This window comes from Pinus tabuliformis, chromosome 8 (assembly GCF_031772625.1).
Source record: "Pinus tabuliformis cultivar Carrire ecotype Pingquan chromosome 8, CPIR1, whole genome shotgun sequence".
NCBI lineage: Eukaryota > Viridiplantae > Streptophyta > Pinopsida > Pinales > Pinaceae > Pinus > Pinus tabuliformis.
The window spans coordinates 1,207,220,632-1,207,243,943 of record NC_142294.1 but is presented as its reverse complement, the minus strand read 5'-3'; the positions used below and the strand labels follow the sequence as shown (position 1 = coordinate 1,207,243,943).

At 39.7% G+C, this 23,312-nt stretch overlaps 1 protein-coding gene across 1 annotated transcript in view; it reads right to left on the bottom strand.

Annotated features, from left to right (window-relative positions):
- The window catches only part of LOC149239699 (vacuolar protein sorting-associated protein 26B), a 227,820-nt gene that overhangs the window by 80,516 nt on the left and 123,992 nt on the right, over positions 1-23,312 (bottom strand). Inside the window, exon 7 of the mRNA XM_089373493.1 lies at positions 5,691-5,735. Coding sequence (XP_089229619.1) covers positions 5,691-5,735 — 45 coding nt within the window. The remainder of the gene's footprint in view (positions 1-5,690; positions 5,736-23,312) is intronic.

Genomic DNA, 23,312 nt, shown 5'->3' with positions numbered 1-23,312 from the left:
AAGTTCTCCATAATCTGATAGAGAAAGAAGCTAACCAAGAAATTGTCCTTGGAGATAATATGAAATATCCCATGAAAGGTGTAGGAAATGTCTCTCCTAAGTTGAATCAAGGTAATACGATCCACTTACAGGATGTATTATATGTACCTGACCTCAAAAAGAACCTGGTGTCCATCTCGGCAATGGAAGACAAAGGCTACAAGGTGACCTTCAGCGATGGCAAAGTACGTGTATGGAAAAACAATGTTAAAGATGCCTTCACTCTTGGGTTTCGAGTTGATTCATTATATCAGGTCGGAGGAAGTCCGCTAGGTGTCATGTCTTGTGACACATCTCAAGCCTTCATCGAGAATCAAACCGAAAAGAAGATCAAGATCTTAAGGACTGATAATGGGTCTGAATATGAATCTAACGAGTTTCATGACTTTTGTAAAGAGGCTGGCATTAAGAGGGAGACTACTACACCATATACTCTTGAACAGAATGGTGTGGCAGAAAGGAAGAACTGTACAATTGTGGAAGTTGTCCGTGCCATGCTCCATGATCAAAGACTTCCGAAGTTTCTATGGGCTGAAGCTGCAAACACCGCTGTATATGCACAAAATCGATGCCCTCATCAAGCATTGGGTTCCAAGACTCTTGGAGAAATGTTCACGGTAAGAAACCTGACGTATCTCATTTTAGAATTTTTGGAAGCCCTGTATATTATCATGTGCCGAAAAAGAAAAAGAATAAATTGGGTGCATCTGGAAAGAAAGGAATCTTCGTGGGCTATGGTGAAAATACTAAGGGCTATAGAATCTATGTAGCCGGTCAAAGGGAAGTCGTGATTAGTCATGATGTCACCTTTGACAAAGATATGGCTCTCAACAAGCTCTCAAGAAGCAGACACCAGGGAACCAAAAGGAAAATATGATGAAACAATGCCCGATGTGGATGAACCCATGGATCCTATTGATCCATCTGAGCCTTCCTCTTCTAGGAAGAGGCCCTCTTGGCTTAGGGGGCTACTCGATGATGCTGAAAGACACACTGCACCCCGAGGAACCTTCCGTGAAAGTAAGAAACCCAACAGGTATCAAGGATACCTGACCATCATGAGCACAATCATACAAAATGAGCCTTCATCATTCTCAGATGCCGTCAAGCATCAAGTATGGAAGGATGCTATGACCGAAGAATATGAGTCTATTATGAAGAATGATGTCTGGGAAGTAGTTCCCAGACCCCAGGACAAGACAGTTGTCACTTCTAAATGGCTTTACAAGATAAAGCATGCAGCAGATGGAAGTATGGAAAAATATAAGGCTCGTTTTGTCGCTCGTGGCTTCTCCCAAAAGGAAGGTATAGACTATGACGAGATATTTGCAGCTGTTGCCAGATATACCACCATCTTCTCGATCATAGCCCTTGCGGCTACTTGATGAAGCTAGGATTCACTAGGAGTTAAGCCGATCCTACCCTTACTTCAAGGTTGAAGATGAAAAACCTCTCATACTGGTGTTGTATGTTGACGACCTCTTCTTAACAAGTGCAAACCCTCTCATTCACAAATGTAAGAGGGAGTTGGCTTCTGAATTTGAAATGAAGGACCTAGGACTGATGCACTATTTCCTAGGATTTGAAGTCTGGCAGAAGCCAAGAGAAATTTTCCTATCTCAAGGAAAATATGTGGTGAAGATATTGGAAAGATTCGGCATGGTGGACTGCAAGCCTGTAACTACCCCGATGGAGCTTGAATTCAAGAAGTTAAGCAGTAGTGCTGCCGGACCTGTTTTACGGAATGCCACCGAGTATCGTCAACTCGTCGGAGCATTAATGTTCATAGTGAACTCCCGTCCAGACATATGCTTTGCAGTCAACACGTTGAGTTAACATATGGTTGAACCCACCACATACATTGGATTGGTGCCAAGAATCTGTTAAGATATCTTCGTGGCACAATCACATATGGGCTAAGATATCCTTGGGATTTGCTTCGATATCCTGGATAAGCAGGAAGCAGAAGTCGGTGGCTTTGAGCACTGCCGAAGCAGAGGATATTGCTGCTAGCATGGCCTCTTGTGAGGCAGTCTGGTTGCGAAAGCTCTTCAGTGAGCTGTTTGGATTTACATTGGATACCACTGTGATCCTATGTGACAACCAAAGTGGGATTCGTTTGTCAGAGAATCTTGTATTTCATGATCGCTCCAAGCATATCGATATCAGGTACCACTATATTCGAGATATGGTGCAGCGGGGAGCTATAAGGCTCCAACATATCGGTACAGATGAACAAGTCGCCGACATTCTGACAAAGCCCCTAGGAAAGGTCAAATTTTTTACTTTCCGAGAACGACTTGGTGTCATTCAAAAACCCTCTGATGAGGGTCCTGTATGATGTATTGAGCTCTGGGAGCTCCGGGGGGGGTGCGGGGTACTTCTTGGAGCGACATATGACGAACAGGGTAAAAGAATCAAAACTTTCCCTGTGACACCTCGTGGCGACTATGTAGCAGGATGATTAGTTCTCCTGTGAGGTCTGGATGATGTGTTCTCCATGACGATTATGTAGCAGGATGATTAGTTCTCTTGTGAGGTCTAGATGATGTGTTCTCCATGATGATTATGTAGCAAGATGATTAATTCTCCTATCGAGGCATCCTACCCATGCAGTCTGGGACTCATGATGTGTTCTCCATGACGATTATGTAGCAGGATGATTAGTTCTCCTGTGAGGTCTGGATGATGTGTTCTCCATGACGATTATGTAGCAGGATGATTAGTTCTCCTGTGAGGTCTAGATGATGTGTTCTCCATGACGATTATGTAGCAAGATGATTAGTTCTCCTGTCGAGGCATCCTACCCATGCAGTCTGGGACTCATGGGAAGTACCTCTCATCTAATCAATGAGCAGGGAAATGAGGCTAGGGACCATAGTAGTACCGATGGACGCATCGCTATATCTACCGTACTCCCTATGCTAGGATGACCTTCATTGATTTGGGATCGATGATACTGGTTTCGGACTAGTGGTAGGAGTTGTACCCACTATGACACTGACTTCGGGTCGGTTGAGGACTGGTCTGGGACCAGTGGTACACACTCTGAGACAGACTTTGAGTCAGTGTGATACATCCTCGATCATTTCTTCTTTTTCATAATTCGGACAAAGTAGAGCAGAGCAGAACAGAGCAAAGCAGATCAGAACAGGGCAGAACAGAACAAAGCAGAGCAGGCAAGATAGAGCAGAGCAGAGCAGGGGTCAAGTTGTACAGGGCAGTGCATTTGATGGATGAATAGTAGCGACCGACAAACAGATTGCAGATAGAGTTCTCCCTAGTTGAGAAGGAGTGTTAAAATTGGCAACTAGGGCCAAACTCCATGTGGGTCATCTTATTCATGGCTAATAATACTTTTATTAGATTCCTCTCGTCGAGAGGTGTAGGATTGATCTAAAGATCATCCAATTCCGATAAGTATTTATGGAGATATGAATTTATTTTGATTATGGAATAATTATCAAGCCGACCAGCAACTCATGTAGGCTCAGAAGCCCAACAGTCGCATCTATTCAATCATCAACAGTTGTGTATAAATACAGGAGGTCTTTTCCTCATTTGGACTCACTCAACTCATCACATCTCTCTCTCTCTTGCGCAGAAAAGAGGCTCTTCTCCTACTGCGCAGAAAGAGACTCTTCTCTCACACGTGTGGAAGGAAGGTGCAGAATTTAGGGCTGCAACTGCAGATCAGAAGTTTGACCAGCGTTGACCATCAGACTCCCTCCTCAGAATTGCGTTGTAGGTGAATCTGGATCTCCTCTGAAGGCCGCATTTTTTGGTGAAGGAATCAAGCCGATCCGACGGTCGGTTTGCAAGATATTGTCTGCCCTAGTTTGGCTGATCTAGGGTTTGCTGCTGCTGATGTAAATCAGATTTATGTACTATTTCTCTCTGCTGAATTATTGAAGATAAAGGAAGATTTGATCAAAGGGTTTCCCCACATTGGGGTTTGTCTGTGCCTAGCCGCCACATCTTCTGTCTCTTGTCTTGGCTTGTTTTCTGTTGATCGTTTAATGTTCAATCTGCACTTTACTTTACGTACATGTGATTGCTAATCTGTGGATAATAATAAGAAAGATAAGTAAACTGCTATAAGCATAGAACATATCATAACTTAACAACATGAGATCTCCAATACCCAGAAAGGGTTTGAGCTGATGCTAAACAATTTGGGAGATATTAAAATAATTAATATTTTTAATGGAGTTCCTAAGTCTAAACTTAGGGAAAATAAAATATTAATGTGTATTAATATAAAACTGTGTTAGAATGGTCCAAAAGTCATGGATCAAGTCAGATATAATCTTAGCCATTGATTAGAGACTTAATCTCGACCGTTGATTTGTCAACGAGAAAAGTATAAGAGGAGGCTTGAGGGCCACTTGGAGAAGAGACTGACGGAGACCAGTCAGTTCAATTTTTGGAGCGGGGTTAGCTGAGATATTGAACTAGTGGTCTAGAGAGAAGTCAGGAGGCAGCGAGTACGGAATAGAGAGACGGGAGATTAGTACAGAGGCAGAAAAGCCAGACGCAGGGCCAGAGGGAGCCACGCAGAGGCAGCAAAGACTGCGTAGAGCCAACGAGGCCTGCATCATCCACGTAGAGGCTGCAGGAGTGACGCAGAAGGCCAGAGAGGTTGCGCAGAATCTCAACAGGTTGACGCAGAGGGTTTCAGGTCACGCAGAGGTCAATAGGGCTGACGATGGGTTTGGAAGAAGCGCTGGAAAATTTGTCTATCTATGGGTAAGTCAGTTTGGCAACCTGTTGTACTAGAAAATTGCTGAATAATAAAATCCTCCCTTCCTGCACCGGTTTTCCCACATTGGGTTTTTGTGGGGACATTAGTCCAAAATAACTGTTTCAATGTGTTGATTCTTGTGCATATGTTTGATTCTGTATTATGGTGTGATATCTGCAGCGGTATTTATTTTAATGTTTATTGAAGTAATTTCATGAGTAACTTATGGTGAAATAAGTAGGAAAAGTAAATCAATTGCTGCAGTGATAGAATTTTAACAGGAGGACACTGAATTGTTGGCAACAGCTCATGTGTAAAGCTGAGAGGAGGCCACGGCTCACACGTGTGGCTGACATAGACCGTACAGAAGCGCATGGGGCCAGGTTTGGGCACCAGGCCAATTTTATTTGCAGGCTGAATTTTTCCAGAAGCGGGCTGAGTTTTTCTGAGTGGGTTTTCCTTGGGAACTGTCTCACAGGTTTCCCTAACAGCTGATAATTTCTGCGTATTTCTCTGTGGGTCTTACACAGTATTTTCCAGATTTAATAAAAATGAAGGAAAAGTGTTGTGGGTAATTTTTTCAACTGTTCCATGTCATTGATTTCTCATTTTTTATTCCTCTGCAAATTAATTTACTGGATTAGAATATCAGCGTATATATTTTACAGCAATTTCTAACTTATTTGCGAGAAATATTTTCTGGGTTTTGCATTAATTGCAGAGATAAAATAGATCAGTGCTGATATTAAAATCTAACAAAATATACACAGGAATTAGGAAATAGATCGCATACTAAGTAACATATAGCAGTATTGTGGTTTGAAAACCTGTAATACTTTAAGGAAATAAATCTATCCTTAAATTTTCTAGTGGAATAAGTTTTAACATAAATAAAACCTTAACTTACCAAGGGAAGTAAAATCGTAGAAGTTACCCCTGTCGAAATACAACTCTGCAAAAAATTGATGGAAATGATTTCAATGATACTATAAAAAATAATGCAACAATAAATATGTTACTCATTAAACTCTGATGACAACAATACTGATAATTACAACTAACAAAAGGAAGACAGTGCCAATAACATACCAAAAACTTAAAATGAAGCCAGAACAAGAGCATGCTTTCAACCCTTAAGTCTCAACTAGAAAATTAGAAATATGCCAAGTTTAATGTAATTCCAATGATAATGGAACCTACAATACGTTAACGAGAAAGAGCAGGGTTGGTTGGATTGAAAGAGCAGGGTTTGGCATCCTTGGCTGCTTGCTCACTACAGCAACAATTGAATATTTGGAAATAACTAAAAGTTCTCCAGCCACTGTTATAAATAGCTCTCCCTATCTTTCATCAGATGGGAACAGTGACCCTTATCCTCCTATTTTTCTGTATCAGAGATGGGGCTAAAGTGTGCCACAAATTGGGAAAATTATGCTCTTCCTCCACCTTGGTCACTCTGCTACAGATGTAGAGACTGCCTTCTAGTTGGATTCTGCAAGGAAGATCTCCATCTAATGTCAATTAAGCACAGGCCTTCTTATTTTGGATACCCAATATCAGGCCATGAATGAGACAATGTAAAGTGAAATCAACCATTGGTAAACCAAAATATAATTCAAATGATGCTTAACCTTTGATCCACTTAACTGAGCTACGTAATATTATACATAGAAATAAATCTAGAACTTCTAATGCTGTGAAGAAAAGCTGGAGGCATTATGAGCACAGTTAACAGCAATACAGATACTCAGAAAAAACACAAGGATGCATGTACTCAAAAGGAGATTTCCAAACTATGCATCATGTACACTCTATTGTGTATTAGGTATTTATAGGACTACGAAATTGACGAAGAGAGAGACATTGTGTAAATCAAGATAAGGACTGCAGTTTAAACTTTAGACTCAGTGCTTGGAAGGACACTCTTCTGCTGTGAGCCTAAAGGAGTAGGCCGAAGGGATAAGCACCAGACCAGAACAAAGAATCATGGACTTCTGGAGATTGTCAAGGCTAACAGTGGTTCCTCCAAAATTCAAATGGCAAGGAAATAAGATAAATTTATTAATGTCCAACGAATGACCACAATGAGTAGGTGAATGGGACAGAAAAGTAGGTCAACAGTAAATACATAGCGGGAGTGCAGAAGCAGCTCATAGTGCTACTCTATCAACCACAAGAAAAGAGGTACGTAGCTAACTAAAATAAAAATGCAATAAGTCCAAAAATCAAAACCATGACAAGTATAAAGGATAGAAAGGCATGCTCAAAATAGAAGCTGAGACAGCAGGGGGGAGAGAGAAGAAGGCTCCTCAACTAAGTCATCCATCACCATGAAAGCATCAAATGCACTATCTGGTAATATTGTTACGAGAGTACCAAAGTCAGAAGGATTTGGTTTTGTAATCCTAGGTCAGACATACCAATAAAAGGTCCAAAGGGAAACATGACTAAACACTTAGGATGACAAGTGTTGGCGAACCTACTTCCCTGACCCACCCAAGATGATAGTGTTTGGTGAGTAGTTTGGTAAGATGCTAGAGTGAGTTAACTAACTGCTGAAAAACCAAATTCATTTGGTTCCCATTGTCCATAATTAATGTGCAAGTCATCCCCCAATACAGAAATTGTGAGTGAAATGAGCTACCCTCTCATGGCTAGTATAATTCTTTGCCACAAGAACTAGTTGATGATTGGAGGACCTGTTGGAAAATGTAACTATGTTCGGTCTTCATTAATGTACTTGTTTTATTATTATTATTGTGACTTATTAAAGCATGGGTTTCATGCTTGGGTAACCATGTTTTAGGTCATAGTCCCCATTGAGGACTTCTAAGATTTATTCTAAGTCAATAGAGTCATTGTAATTTTAAAGAGACCCTTCTTGGGCTTTTGAATCATGTAAAAGGGTTTAATATTGAGTCAAATATGATTTATGTATCCTCCACATTAAGTCAGCAAAAGGGCAATCAAGTTGGCCCAAGGACCCTAATTCGACCCACAAGAAGCCTATAAATACAAGTTAGTCGAAGTCATTTGGAGCATCAACTCTCAAGCAAGTTCAATATCTCAAAGAGTAGCTAGAGAAGAGTGTAGTCTGTGCCGGGAAGCCGAGAGAAGTGCGAGATTGTGGAAGTCTAAGGAGAGGAAGAAAATCGAGATTTTGGTGCCTCTCTCTATTTCGTGGTCTGGATTGGGACATTGAAGTCTCCTAAGTTTCGATGTTGCTGGAAGTTGTTGCCTATTCAAATTTGTTGGAAGGGGTCGAAGATTTGGAAGGCTGACATGGTGTGGAGGGAAGATCTGATCTTGGTCTAGGGTGAACAGTCTCAAAGAATACTATTCAAACGAAGAATTATCTTCACTGGGTTTTCTCTTCACTGGGGTTTTGCCCTGGCTGTTAGTTAAATTATGGTATGTTCTATGCTTAAGAGCAATTTACTTCAAATCTTCTTATTAGCCCAATATCAATTTCCAGTGTAACAATCACATCAACATGATAGTAAAATACAAATAGAACATAAATGTAAACAACAGAAGACAAGCTAAGACAAGAGAGACAAGATGTGGCACCAGCCAGGGACAAACCCCAATGCGGGGAAACCCTTTGATCAATTCTTCTATATTCTTCAATAATTCAGCCAGAGAGAGAGAGATAGTACAATATCACAAATCTGTGATTTTACAACAGCAGTAGTGTAATCCAAATCAGCAAGGTCAAAGCTGGTCAAACAGCTCCCAAGTGACCTCAAGACAAACAAGGAGAACTCGGCCTCCAACAGCAATATATAGCAGCCCAAAACAGTCCTCAAAACATGGTCAAAACAACAGTCAACATATCAGCTCCTGCAATCAGCCCTAACCAGTGAACATTGTCCCAAAACTGTGGTCAAACAAAGGTCTGATCTGAACTGCAGCTAGCAAGATAGAGGCTCCCCACACAAATCCGCAGTCAAGGGTGTCTACACGCTGGTCAACGCAGTCCTCTAGCACCTCGGTCAACCCAAAACAATGTTGTTGTACCTTCCTGCGTCCCCCTGCACCCACGTCACAGCTGCTGCTCCTAACTGCATCCTCTTTCTTCCCATGTGAGAGAGAGAAGCTCCTCCTATGCATACCCAAACAAGCTAGGAGAGAGAAGAGATGTGGAGATGAGATGAGTGTGATAATGCCTCAAGGTCTCCTCTACTTACATGCCACGTTGAGGTTTAGCTAGGGGTGTACAACACTACTTTACTTGCTAGCCGACCTTGACAAATTGTCAAGAAATACAAATAAATTCATATCTCCAATAATACATGTCGGAATCGGATGATCGTTAGATCAATCCTACACCTCTCGACAAGAGGAATCCAAGAAAAATATCAACTGCCATAAACAAGGTGACCCACATGGAGTTTGGCCCTAGTTTCCAATTTTAACACTCCCTCTCAACTAGGGAGAACTCCATCTACTAATCCATCTGTCTGTCGGTACTATCTCTGCCATCGAATGCACTGCCCTGCACTGCTCTGCTCTGCTGAACAATGAAGAAGAAGAAATGATCGAGAATGTATCATACCATCCTTTACTGACCCGAAGTCAGTCCCAGATAAAAGAGAGTGTCTAATAGCACTCTTACTGACCCAAAGTCAGTCCCAATGAAGAGAGTGTGTCATACCACTCTTATTGATCTGAAATCAATTCCAAATAAAGAGAGGATCTCATACCACTCTTACTGACCCGAAGTCAGTTCCAATTGATCCCAGATCAATGTCATCCTAACATAGGGAGTACGGTAGATACACGATGCGTCCATTAGTACTACTATGGTCCCTATCCTCATTTCCCTACTCATTGGCCAGATGAGAGGTACTTCCCATGCGTCCCAGACTGCATGGGTAGGATGTCTCAGCAGGAGCAGGATGAACCATTTTTCTTGCCTACATGTCGCCATGGGGTATCACAGGGGAAGGCTAAACCATTCACCCTATACACAGCACACCACTAGAGGAGGATGAGTCACCCTATGGTCGTTCGTCGCTTCAAGAAGTACCCCAAGCCTTATGAAGCTCCCAGAGCTCAATGTATGCATCATATAGGACCCTCATAAGAGGGTCTCTCCACGACTCCTAGTCCTTCTTGGAAAGTCAAGAATTTGACCTTTCCTAGAGGCTTCGTCAAAATGTCGGCGACCTACTCATCAGTCCCAAAATGATGGAGCCTTATTGTTCCTCATTGTACCATATAAATGAATTCCACTCTGGTTGTCGCAAAGGATCATGGTAGTATCCAACATATGTCCAAACAGCTCACTAAAGAGCTTCCGCAACCAGACAACTTCACAAGAGGCCATATTCGCAGCAATGTACTCGACCTCAGCGGTGCTCAAAGCCATCGACTTTTGCTTCCTGCTCATACAGGAAATCGAAGTAGAACCCAACGAGAAACAGCACCCGAAAGTGCTCTTTCGGTCCACCACACTGCCTGGCCAATCAACATCGAAATATCCATGTAGCCTCACATCTCTGGCAGTGTATCTCAACCCATGGGTGATTGTGCCCCAAAGATATCTCAAAAGATTCTTGGCACCAATCCAATGTGAGTGATAAGGCTCAACCATATATTGGCTCAACATGTTGACTGCAAAACATATATCCGGACGGAAGTTCACCAAGAACATCTATGCTCCTATGAGTTGATGATACTCGGAAGCATTTCCCAAAATAGGTCTGGCAGCACCACTGCATAACTTCTTGAAGTTAAGCTCCATCAAGGTAGTCACGGGCTTGCAATCCACCATACCAAATCTCTCCATATCTTCACCACATATTTTCCTTGAGATAGGAAAATTTCTCCTGGCTTTTGCCAGACCTCCAGTCCTAGGAAATAGTGCATCAGTCCTAGGTCCTTCATCTCAAATACGAACGCCAACTCCCTCTTACATTTGTGAATGAGAGGGTTTGCACCTATCAAGAAGAGGTCATCAAAATACAACACCAGTATGAAAGGTTTGTCATGTTCAAAGAGAGAGCCTTATACTTTTCAGCACTCCCATCAGCTCCATGCTTTATTTTGTAAAGCCACTTCAAGGTGACAACTATTTTGTCCTTGGGTCTGGGGACCACATCCCAGACATCATTCTTCATGATGGACTCGTATTCCTCATTCATAGCATCCTTCCATACTTGATGCTTCATGGGTTCTTCGAACGATGAAGGCTCATTTTGAATGATGGTGCTCATAATGGTCAAGTATCCCTGATACCTGGTCGGCTTCTTACTTTCACGAAAAGTCCCACTGGGTGCAATATGATTCTCGGCATCTTCAAGAGTCTCCCTAAGCCATGAGGGCCTCTTCCTCAAAGAGGAAGGCTCTTGCGGAGGGGGATCAATAGGATCCATAGGTTCTTCAACATCGGGCATCGTCTCATCTTCCTTCTCATCCGGCTCCCTGGTGTCAACTTCTTTAAGAGTCATATCTTCGTCAAAGGTGACATCATGACTTATCTCAACTTCCCTTTGACTAGCCACATAGATTCTATAGCCCTTAGAATTTTCGCTATAGCCCAAGAAGATTCCCTTATTTCCAGATGCACCCAATCTGTTTCTTTTCTCTTTCGTCACATGAAAATATATGAGACTTCCATAAATTCTAAAACGAGACACATCAGGTTTCTTACTAGTGAACATTTCTTCGGGAGTCTTGGAATCCAATGCTTGATGAGGGCATCAATTTTGAACATATACGGCGTGTTTGCAGCTTCGGCCCATAGAAACTTCAAAAGCCTTTGATCATGGAGCATGGAATGAAAAGCTTCCAAAATTGTACTATTCTTTCTTTCAACCACACCATTATGCTCAGGAGTGTATGGTGTTGTGGTCTCCCTCTTAATGCCAGCTTCCTCGCAAAAGACATGGAACTCATTGGATTCATACTCAGTCCCATTATCAATCCTTAAGATCTTGATCCTCTTCTCGGTTTGATTCTCGATCAAGGCTTTGAAGTGACTAAACCAGGAGAACACTTCATCCTTCTTTTTCAAGAAGTATATCCAAGTCTTGCGAGAATAATCATCTGTAAAAATGAGATAATATAAATATCCTCCCAAAGAGTTCACAGGCATCATACTAGATATGTCAGAGTGAACCAACTGCAAAATGTCGAAGGTCTTGCTATGGCTTGAGGGGAATGGTCCATGCTCTACTTTAAACTCTGGCATCCCTATCACCATTTGTCTCACATCGAGTAGAACCTTATAATGAAGGTGGGCAAACCTCTGATGCCATAGTTCAGACTGTAGAGTTGTGTCGCAAGACATGACTCCTAACGGACTGCCTCCAACTTGATATAAAGAGTCAACCCGAAACCCAAGAGTGAAAGCATCTTTAAAATTCTTTTTCCACACACGTACATTGCCATCGATGAAGGCCACCTTGTAGCCTTTGTCTTCCATTGCCGAAATGGACACCGGGTTCTTCTTGAGATCAAGTACATATAGGACTTCTTGCAAATGAATTGTGTTACCCTGATTTAATTGAAGAGTAACATTCCCTACACCCTTTACGGGATAGGTGGAATTGTCTCCAAGAATAATCTCCAAGTTTGTCTGCTTCTCTATCAGATTAGAGAGAGCTTCCTTGTAACCAGTGAAGTGCCTTGAGGCACCACTATCAATAAGCCAATTGCCCAACGAATCTGGAGGAGAGGTAGTGGAGAGGGCCGATATCAGATAATATTCATCTTGCTTATTGTTAACAACATTTGATTCATACCTGGAGTTCCTTGCTTTCTTGGAGGGTTGACCACTTCCTTGATTTCCCGCATTCCTCTTTCCTTTTCCATTGAACCTTCCATTCCTTTGATTGTGGTTGGAGTTGCCCCGGGAGTGATTTTTATCATCGTCATGTGATGTTTCCTTTTTAATTGGACACTGCCTCGCATAATGACCAAATTTATTGCAAACAAAACATCTTCCTTTCCTTCCAACCTTTGATGTGGGCTTTCCTTTGAAATGACCTTTGGCCCCATAATTATTTCTCCTTTTGGCATGAGAGGAGAAAGTAGTGGGGTTGCCTTTGCCTGAAGGCATTTCTTGCTCCACCATCCTTGTCTCTTCTTGAATGCATCTCGACATCAATTCTTCAAATCCTAGAATTCGATCATTATTGAGAAGAGTGGTTCTAAATATATACCATTTGGATGGGAGCCCTCCAAAGGTAGTGATAGTTAGTTCCCTGTCAAGAATGACTTCTTTAATATATACGAGATCATTCATGATCTTAGTGATCCTTAAGAAGTAGGATTGAACATCTTCATCCTTGCCCTTCTTAATATCCTTCAACTTATTTTTGAGGAACAAAACTTGATTTGCATCACTAACTTTAAACAAGCTTACCAGTGTATCATAGATCTCGTTGGAGGTGTTTAGCTCAGAAATGTAGGCCACCAAACGCTTGTCAATTGAATCTCGGATGATCTTCTTCGCTTTGACTTGACCCCTATTATATTTGTTCCTTGTAGCATCCAGTGCATTTGATGGAGGCTCTGTAATTCTACCCCTCACATGGTCCAACACTTCCTCCTCTTCGAATGTCAGGTCAAGAGACATCTTCCATTCGTGATAGTCAGACTTCTCACGGAGCTTGTCTTCAAAAGAGAAGTGTGATGAGGAACCCATGAAGCCTTTTGACTTTTTCCAACTGACTTCGGTGATTGCTCTTGCTCCTGTTTGGACTTTGTCTTCACCTTAGCTCTGATACCATGTTAAATTATGGTATGTTCTATGCTTAAGAGCAATTTACTTCAAATCTTCTTATTACCCCAATATCAATTCCCAGTATAGCAATCACATCAACATGATAGTAAATTGCAGATAGAACATAAATGTAAACAACATAAGACAAGCCAAGACAAGAGAGACAAGATGTGGCACCAACCAGGGACAAACCCAAGAATCCTTGACTCTTGACCTTGTTGAACAAGTATCTAGAAAACCCTAACCTAATGGTATGCTAATTTGAATGTCTGAAACCATACGCTGCTTAGCAATATTGTGAAATCCTATTTGAAGTTTTTATTGATGATGTCACGTTTCGGATATTGGTATGATCAGGAAAACCTAACTTGTTAGGGTTGAATGATAAAGACTAAAATCTCAAACCTTTGAAGTTTTAGTAATGTTGGGTTTGCTATGTTTCTAAATTGAAACCCTAGCTCATTAGGGTTTGGTGGAATGTGTGAGAAAGACCCTTTCAATGACTTAGAAATGATTTCCTTAGTGTGGGTGTGTTTGTCAAATCAAAATCTAGTTTAATCAAGTTTGTATAGTTTGTACGTCTAACTCTTATTTGATATTTTTGTGAAGTTGGGTTTAACTACCATATGATACGAAATGTATTTGTGTGATGATAAAATCTAGGTATATATAAATATGTCCTTTTGCTCGAATCCTTAGCTTGGTCTAGGTCAGATATATTGATGTTGTCGAACATATGATATGCTTCTAAATTCCTAGATATGTGTGTTGACCTAGTTATTGATGGTCATCAATCTTAGGATGTAATGCAAGTCCTTGTCTGAGACTCTAGGATGATGATATTTGGCAATCTAGGGTTCGTAGCTAAATCCTAGTAGTAGTTAAATTCTCTAGTATGTGTGATATAACAATCCAAGATCTATTTAATGATTGGGATTGTGAAAATGGAATTCTAGGGTTTTGGAGTTGAACCTTAGTAGAACTAAGTTCTCTAATGTATGATGACAATGTGATAATTTGAGATTTGTGTAAGATTGTTGAAATCTAAGTTTTGGTTGGGATTGATGGTTGATCGGAAATCTAGGGTTTGCAACTAACCCTAGTGGAAGTTGGTCATGTTAATGACTAAGTTGTGATTGTTTTTTGATTGATTCCTTTGTATGAAATCTAGGATTTCTTTGAAACCCTAGTGAGAAGTCTAACATATGATTTTTTTAAAGTTGTCAGATGCTTTATATTTGTCTGAATTGTTTCTACGGTTTGCTATATGTTGTAGTAAGGTATGTCATATCTTTGGAGCAAACATTGGAACCCTAGATGTAATTAAAGTTTATTATGATGTAGTCTAGGGTTTATGACAAAGTCCCTAGCAAGATATTGAAGAGTATATGTCTCTTGTTTTTAAAGGTTGGGTATCTGATATGTATAAAGTTGAAATGCTTCTGTGATTCTGATATGGCTAACTTCATGCTTCTATAGTTTTGGTTGTACTTGGTATCTAAGTTGTGCAGGTACACAATCTTCAATTTGATGAAGATACTCGATATGACAAGCATGATGAGGATGATAATAACTCCGATGAAATGGTTGGAAGCCGCGAAAGATTCTTGATGCATGAGAAGTAGGAAAGTAAAGTATATAATTGAGGAATCTTTTGTCAAAGATTCGGTTGATAGTCCTACTGAGTTGAGGAGCAACATCTAGAACAACCCTGGAGGTTTGTATTTGATTATGTACATGTGAGAGTACATTATTGATTGGGGTTGTGTTTGTACAAGTAAATCTCTCTATGGTTTTTGATAGCATGCTGGTTACCGATCAGTTTGATAAAGAGAGATTTGTGGTCCTTGATCTATTGGATCAAGGGGTGTTGAGCTTTGTGAGTGAAGCATTGCCTGGGAGGACATTTGGCCGGCACTTTGTGTTGATGTCCCGAAGGTGGAAAGGTGGTGTTGGTTATTGAGCTCTATATTTTGGACACACACCTGGATCTTTAGTTTGGTGGTTAGCAAGTAAGCCTGATGGTACCTAGAGGGGCTGAAAGCTTGAGTCCATCTTATTCCCACTTGAATAGATTGCCTTGGTGAAGAATCTAGTCCATGGCATTGCGGTGCTTAAGTTGTAGAGAGACCAATTGATAGATTAACTTGATCAGGAATCTAGTCTGTGGCAATGTGGTGCCTAAATTGTTGAGAGACCAATGGATAGATTGCCCTGGTCAGCAATCTAGTCCATGGAATTGCAATGCTTAAAGTTCTTCATGGTTCATATAGTTTGAGATCTTCCATTCTACTTGTAAATTATGAATACCTCCCTAGTTAACAAGGGGTGTTGGAAAATGTAACTATGTTCATTTCTTCATTAATGTACTTGTTAAGAGAATAAAGAAAAGAATTTTTATTATTATTATTGTGACTTATTAAAGCATGGGTTTCCTGCTTGGGTCACCATGTTTTAGGTCAAATTCCCCATTGAGGACTTCTAGGATTTATTCTGAGTCAATAGAGTCGTAATTTTAAAGAGACCCTTCTTGGCTATGTTGCACAAAACTTCAAAGAACCCGGTGTTTTGGGCCATACCCATACCCGAAACTCCGAAACTTGGTCGAAACTCTATCGAACCTTGACCATTATGTAATCATCTATTAGAGTTAATATAGACTTGTTTTTCCTTTTAAATTGTCATATATGGGTCTTATTCCCTTTTTTCTTGCAAAATAATGTGTTATTCACTTATTTATTTATATAAATATTTTTTATATATACATATATGATGTTTCAGCCGACCTTTCCATTTTTTGGAGGTGACGTTTCTAAACATACTTGTTTCGGAAACTCAAAACATTTCTACGCTTCGAGCAACTTACCTTCTTGGGCTTTTGAATCATGTAAAAAGGTTTGGTATTGAGTCAAATATGATTTATGTATCCTCCACATCAAGTCGGCCTAAGGGCAATCAAGCCGGCCCAAGGACCCTAATTCGACCCACAAGAAGCCTATAAATACAAGCTACTCGAAGTCATTTGGAGCATCAACTCTCAAGCAAGTTCGATATCTCAAGAGTAGCTGGAGAAGTGCGAACTCTGTGCCAAGAAGCCAAAAGAAGTGTGAGTTTGTGGAAGTCTAAGAGGAGGAAGAAAATGGAGATTTTGGTGCCTCTCTCTCTTTGTTTCGTGGTCTGGATTCGGAGATCGAAATCTCCTAAGTTTTGTTGTTGCCGGAAGTTGTTGCCTAGTCGAGGTTGTTGGAAGGGGTCGAAGATTTGGAAGGATGACTTGGTGTGGAGGGAAGGTCTGGTCTTGGTCTAGGGTGAAGAGTCTCAAAGATTACAATTGAAAGGAAGAATTATCTCCACTAGGTTTTCCCATCTAGGGGCCTTTTTCCCTGGCATAGTGCTTATATCTTATGTCTCTTGTTTCGTGATCTTCATACACACATAATATGGTAATTGCTTGATGAAAGATAAGATAATAAAGAAGTAAAAGAAGCCAACACATTCACAAGTAATTATCAAGAAAGGACAACCAAACCCTAATATAACAACTTTGATTTTCCAACATGGTATTAGAGCTAAAGTCATCAACAATCGAAGATCACATTGTTGGCATGGATTCTCCTTCTAGGATGAACTACATAAGAATGGGTTTCAACACTGTTCGAAGCTGGATCAAGAAGGTCATCTACTACTTGTTCAACAAGGTCAAGAGTCAAGGATTCTTGGCTGCTCTTACAGGTTCTCTTGCTAATGACAATGCATGGATCATTGATAGTGAAGCTACAAGCATCGAGACAAATGACATGTGAAAGTAAACAATTTCATACATTATCAAAGGAACCATCTTCTCATGCAATGGAATTGGGTCACAACAAAAGCTATGTTGTTAGAGGCCTGGGATCAACATCGATGAAGTTGGATAATGGATCGAAGTTGCATCTCAACAACATTCTATATGTTCCATGTTTAAAAAAGAATTTGCTTTCTATTTCTTGTTTAGAAGATAAACGGGAAAAAACTGCTTTTGTTTATGAAAAGACTCTAGTATTGATAAAGTTATGGTTATTGAAGTTCGTGAAACTAGGTCTAAAGAGATATTAGACCTCATCCATTCCGATGTGTGTGGGCCCATGTCTGACAAATCACTTGGAGGTCATCTATAATATGTGACATTCATTGATGATCATTCTAGAAAGACATGGCTCTACCTCCTCAAGACAAAAGATGAAGTATTTGATAAGAAGGAGTTAGGGCTGAAGTGGAAACCCTAACCAAAAGAAAGATAAAAACTCTGAGGTCTGGCAATGGTGAGGAATACAATTCTAAGGAATTGATTGCATATCGTAAGGAAGCAGGTATTAAGAGGGAGCTCAATGTTCCCTATTATCCCAAACAAAATGGATTGGCCAAAAGGAAGAATAGGTCAATTGAAGGTGGCATTCGAACTATGATCCTTGATCAAGATCTACCAAATTTTTCATGGGGAGAAGCAGCAATGAAAGTAGTATACATTCAAAATAGAAGTCCTCATAAGAGTCTTGATAATACAACACCTAAAGAAGTATTCACAACAAAGAAGTTGAGTGTGGATCACCTCTGGAATCTTTGGAAGTCCAGCATATCTTCATGTTCCGAAAGACATTTGCTATATTCTCAAGGAGTATGAAAGAGTACCTCTCAAGACAAGGTTAGTCAAAGAACAAAGGTATGCTTTAAAACATTGATTTCTTTTGTTTATTCATTTGACAATCTATTACTAACATTGGTATGTCTAGTTATATTGAATCATAGTGATTCTTGTTTTGGGTGATTCATCTCTTGATAAATCCACCCACCCCACTCATATTCTTAACTGATTTTGTAGAACCCTAGACAGTATGTAGAAAACCCTAACCTAAGGGTATGCTAATGTGAATGTCTGAAACCCTAAGTTGCTTAGGGATATTGTGAAATGTTATTTGAAGTTTTTATTGATGATGTCATGTTTGGGATTTTGGTATGATCAAGAAAACCTAACTTGAAAGGGTTGAACAATAAGGTCTAAAATCCCGAACCTTTGAAGTTTTGGTAATGTTGGGTTTGTTATGTTTCTACATTGAAACCCTATCTCATTAGGGTTCAGTGGAATGTGTGAGCAAGACCCTTTTAATGACTTAGAAATGATTTCCTTGGTATGGGTGTGTTTGTCAAATCAAAATCTAGTTTAATCAAGTTTTTATAGTTTGTATGCCTAACTCTTATTTGATATTTTTGTGAAGTTGGGTTTAACTAACACATGATATGAAATGTATTTGAATGATCATAAAATCTAGGCATATATAGATATGTCCTTTTGGTCGGATCCCTAGCTTAGTCTAGGACAGATATATTGATGTTGTCCGACATATGATATGCTTATGAATTCCTAGATATGTGCATTGACCTAGTTATTGATGGTCATCAGTCTTAGGATTTAATGGAAGTCCTTGTCTGAGACTCTAGGATGATGACATATGGCAATCTAGGGTTCATAGCTAAATCCTAGTAGTAGTTAAATTCTCTAGTATGTGTGATATAACAATCTAAGATCTATTTAATGATTGGGATTGTGAAAATGGAATTCTAGGGTTTTGGAGTTGAACCTTAGTAGAACTAAGTTCTCTAATGTATGATGACAATGTGATAATTTGAGATTTGTGTAAGATTGTTGAAATCTAAGTTTTGGTTGGGATTGATGGTTGATCAGAAATATAGGGTTTACAACTAACCCTAGTGGAAGTTGGTCATGTTAATGACTAAGTTGTGATTGTTTTTTGATTCATTCCTTTGTATGAAATCTAAGATTTGTTTGAAACCCTAGTGAGAAGTCTAACATATGATTTTTTTAAAAGTTGTCAGATGCTTTATATTTGTATGAATTGTTTCTAGGGTTTGCTATATGTTGTAGTAAGGTATGTCATATCTTTGGAGCAAACATTGGAACCCTAGATGTAATGAAAGTTTATCATGATGTAGTCTAGGGTTTATGATAAAGTCCCTAGCAATATATTAAAGAGTATGTCTCTTTTTCGAAAATCTGGGTATCTTATATGTATAAAGTTGAAATGCTTCTGTGATTCTGATATGGCTAACTCCATGCTTCTATAGTTTTGGTTGTACTTGCTATCTAAGATGTGCAAGTACACAATCTTCAATTTGGTGAAGATGCTCGATATGACAAGCATGATGATGATGATAATAACTTCGATGAAATGGTTGGAAGTCATGAAAGATTCTTCGATGACGAAAAGAGGAAACTAATCTCCCTAAGGAAGCCTGCATAGAAGAGATTTCCCTAAGATTAAGAGGGAGTATGGATGAAGAGATTCTTCCTTGTTTAGAGGGAGGGCATAGCTTCGCTTTGATTAATAATTTCTGGAGTATATGTTGTTGCATGAGAAATAGGAAAGGAAAGTATATAATTGAGGAATATTCTGTCAAAGATTCAATTGATAGTCCTACTAAGTTGAGGAGCAACATCAAGAATGGCCCAGGAGGTTTGTATTTGATTATGTACATGTGAAAGTATATTATTGATTGGGGTTGTGTTTGTACAGGTAAATCTCTAGAAGGTTTTTGATAGCATGTTTGTTACCGATCAGTTTGATCGAGAGATATTTTTGGTCCTTGATTTGTTGGATCAAAGGGGTGTTGAGGCTTTGTGCGTGAACCATTTCTTGGGAGGACATCTAGTCGGCACCTTTTGTTGATGTCCCGAAGCTGGAAAAGTGGTTTTGGTTAGCAAGTAAGCCAAATTGTACGTAGAGGGGTCGAAAGCTTGAGTCCATCTTATTCCCACTTGGATAGATTGCCCTTGTCAAGAATCTAGTCCATGGCATTCCAATGCCTAAATTGTTGAGAGACCAATGGATAGATTAATGTGGTCAGGAATCTAGTCTGTGGCAATGCGGTGCCTAAATTGTTGAGAGACCAATGGATAGATTTCCCTGGTCAGGAATCTAGCCCATGGCATTGTGGTGCTTAAAGTTCTTCATGGTTCATATAGTTTGAGATCTTCCATTGTACTTGTATATTATGAATACCTCCCTAGTTAAGAGGGAGTGTTGGAAAATGTAACTATGTTCGGTCTTCATTAATGTACTTGGGTCATCATGTAATGTACTTATCAAAGGAATAAAGAAAATAATTTTTATTATTATTATTGTGACTTATTAAAGCATGGGTTTCATGCTTGGGTCACCATGTTTTAGGTCAAATTCCCCATTTTTGGACTTTTAGGATTTATTCTGAGTCAATAGAGTCGTAATTTTACAGAGACCCTTCTTGGCTATGTTGCACAAAACCTCAAAGAACCCGGCGTTTCGGGTAGAAACCATACCCGAAATTCCGAAACTTGGCCAAAACTTTGTTGAAACTCGACCATCATGTAATCATCTATTAGAGTTAATATCAATGTTGCGAACATCGCGATCAGGATTAAATCGGCGAAGGTCTAAAATCGGAAAAAAAACGAAAAAATCGACAAAATTAAGAACAAGACAAATCAAAAAAAAAAATTAATACAAAAATCAAGATCACGATTTTTTTAAAATGAAAAAATCGTCGATTTAGTCGACTGATTTAATCATTTCAGCGAAAATATCGCAATTTCCGCAACGCTGGTTAAAATAGACTTCTTTTTCCTTTTAAATTGTCATATATGGGTCTTATTCCCCCTTTTCTTGCAAGATAATGTGTTATTCACTTATTTATTTATATATATTTTTTCATATATACATATATGATGTTTCGGCTACCGTTTCAACCGGTGTTAGCATTTTTGGGAGGTGATGTTTCAAAACGTACCTGTTTCGGAATCTCTGAAACATTTCAGCGTTTTGAGCAACTTAGCTTCTTGGGCTTTTGAATCGTGTAAAAAGGTTTAGTATTGAGTCAAATATGATTTATGTATCCTCCACGTCAAGTCGGCCTAAGGGCGATCAAGTCGGCCCAAGGACCCTAATTCGACCCACAAGAAGCTTATAAATACAAGCTAGTCGAAGTCATTTGGAGCATCCACTCTCAAGCAAGTTCGATATCTCAAGAGTAGCTGGAGAAGTGTGAAGTCTATTCTGGGAAGCCGAAAGAAGTGCGAGTTTGTGGAAGTCTACGAAGAGGAAGAAAATCGATATTTTGGTGCCTCTCTCTCTCTGTTTCGTGGTCTGGATTGGGAGAACGAAGTCTCCTAAGTTTCCCTGCTGCCAGAAGTTGTTCCCTAGTCAAAATTGTTGGAAGGGTTCGAAGATTTGGAGGGTTGACTTGGTGTGGAGGGAAGGTCTGGTCTTGGTCTAGGGTGAAGAGTCTCAAAGAATACTATTGAAAGGAAGAATTAGCTTCACTGGGTTTCCCCCTCTAGGGGGGTTTTTTCCTGGCAGAGTGCCTATATCTTATGTCTCTTGTTTTGTGATCTTCATCCACAGATAATATGGTAATTCCTTGATGAAAGATAAGATAATAAAGAAGTAAAAGAAGCCAACACATTCACAAGTAATTATCAAGAAAGGACAATCAAACCCTAATATAACTACTTTTAATTTTCCAACATGGTATCAAAGCTAAGGTCAAGAACAATCGAAGATCTCTTTGTTGGCATGGATTCTCCCTCTATGATGAACTACACAAGAATGGGTTTCAACATTGTTGGAAGCTAAATCAAGAAGGTCACCTACTACTTGTTCAACAAGGTCAACAGTCAAGGATTCTTGGTTGCTCTGACAGGTTCTCTTACTGATGACAATGCATGGATCATTGATAGGGAAGCATCGAGACACATGACAGGTGAAAGTAAACAATTTCATCTACTATCAAAGGAACCATCTTCTCATGCAGTGGAATTGGGTGACAACAAAAGCTTTGTTAGAGGCCTGGGATCAACATCGATGAAGTTGGATAATGGGTGAAAGCTACATCTCAACAACATTCTATATGTTCCAGGTTTGAAAATTAATTTTCTTTCTATTTCTTGTTTACAAGATAAAGGGGAAAAAACGGCTTTTCTTTATGAAAAGACTCTAGTATTGATAAAGCTAGCGTTATTGATGTTTGTGAAACTAGTAAAAGTAGGTCTAAAGAGATATTAGACCTCATCCATTCCGATGTGTGTGGGCCCATGTCTGACAAATCACTTGGAGGTCATCTCTACTATTTGACATTCATTGACGACCATTCTAGAAAGACATGGCTCTACCTCCTCAAGACAAAAGATGAAGTATTTGATAAGTTCAAGGAGTTTAGGGCTGAAGTGAAAACCCTAACCAAAAGAAAGATAAAAACTCTGAAGTCTCACAATGGTGGGAAAACACTTCTAAGGAATTGATTGCATATTGTAAGGAAGCGAGTATTAAGAGGGAGCTCATTGTTCCCTATTATCTTGAACAAAATCGATTGGCCGAAAGGAAGAACAAGTCAATTGAAGAAGGCATTTGAACTATGCTCCTTGATCAAGATCTACCAAAGTTCTTATGGGGAGTAGCAGTGATGACAGTCGTATACATTCAAAATAGAAGTCCTCATAAGAGTCTTGATAATACAACACCCGAAGAAGTATTCACAAGAAAGATGTTGAGTCTGGATCACCTCTAGAATCTTTGGAAGTCCAGCATATATTCATGTTCCGAAAGACATTTGCTCTATTCTCAAGGAGTATGAAAAAGGACCTCTCAAGACAAGGTTTGTCAAAGAACAAAGGTATACTTTAAAACATTGATTTCTTTTGTTTATTCATTTGACAATCTACTACTAACATTGTTGTGTCTCGCTATATTGAACCATAGTGATTCTTGT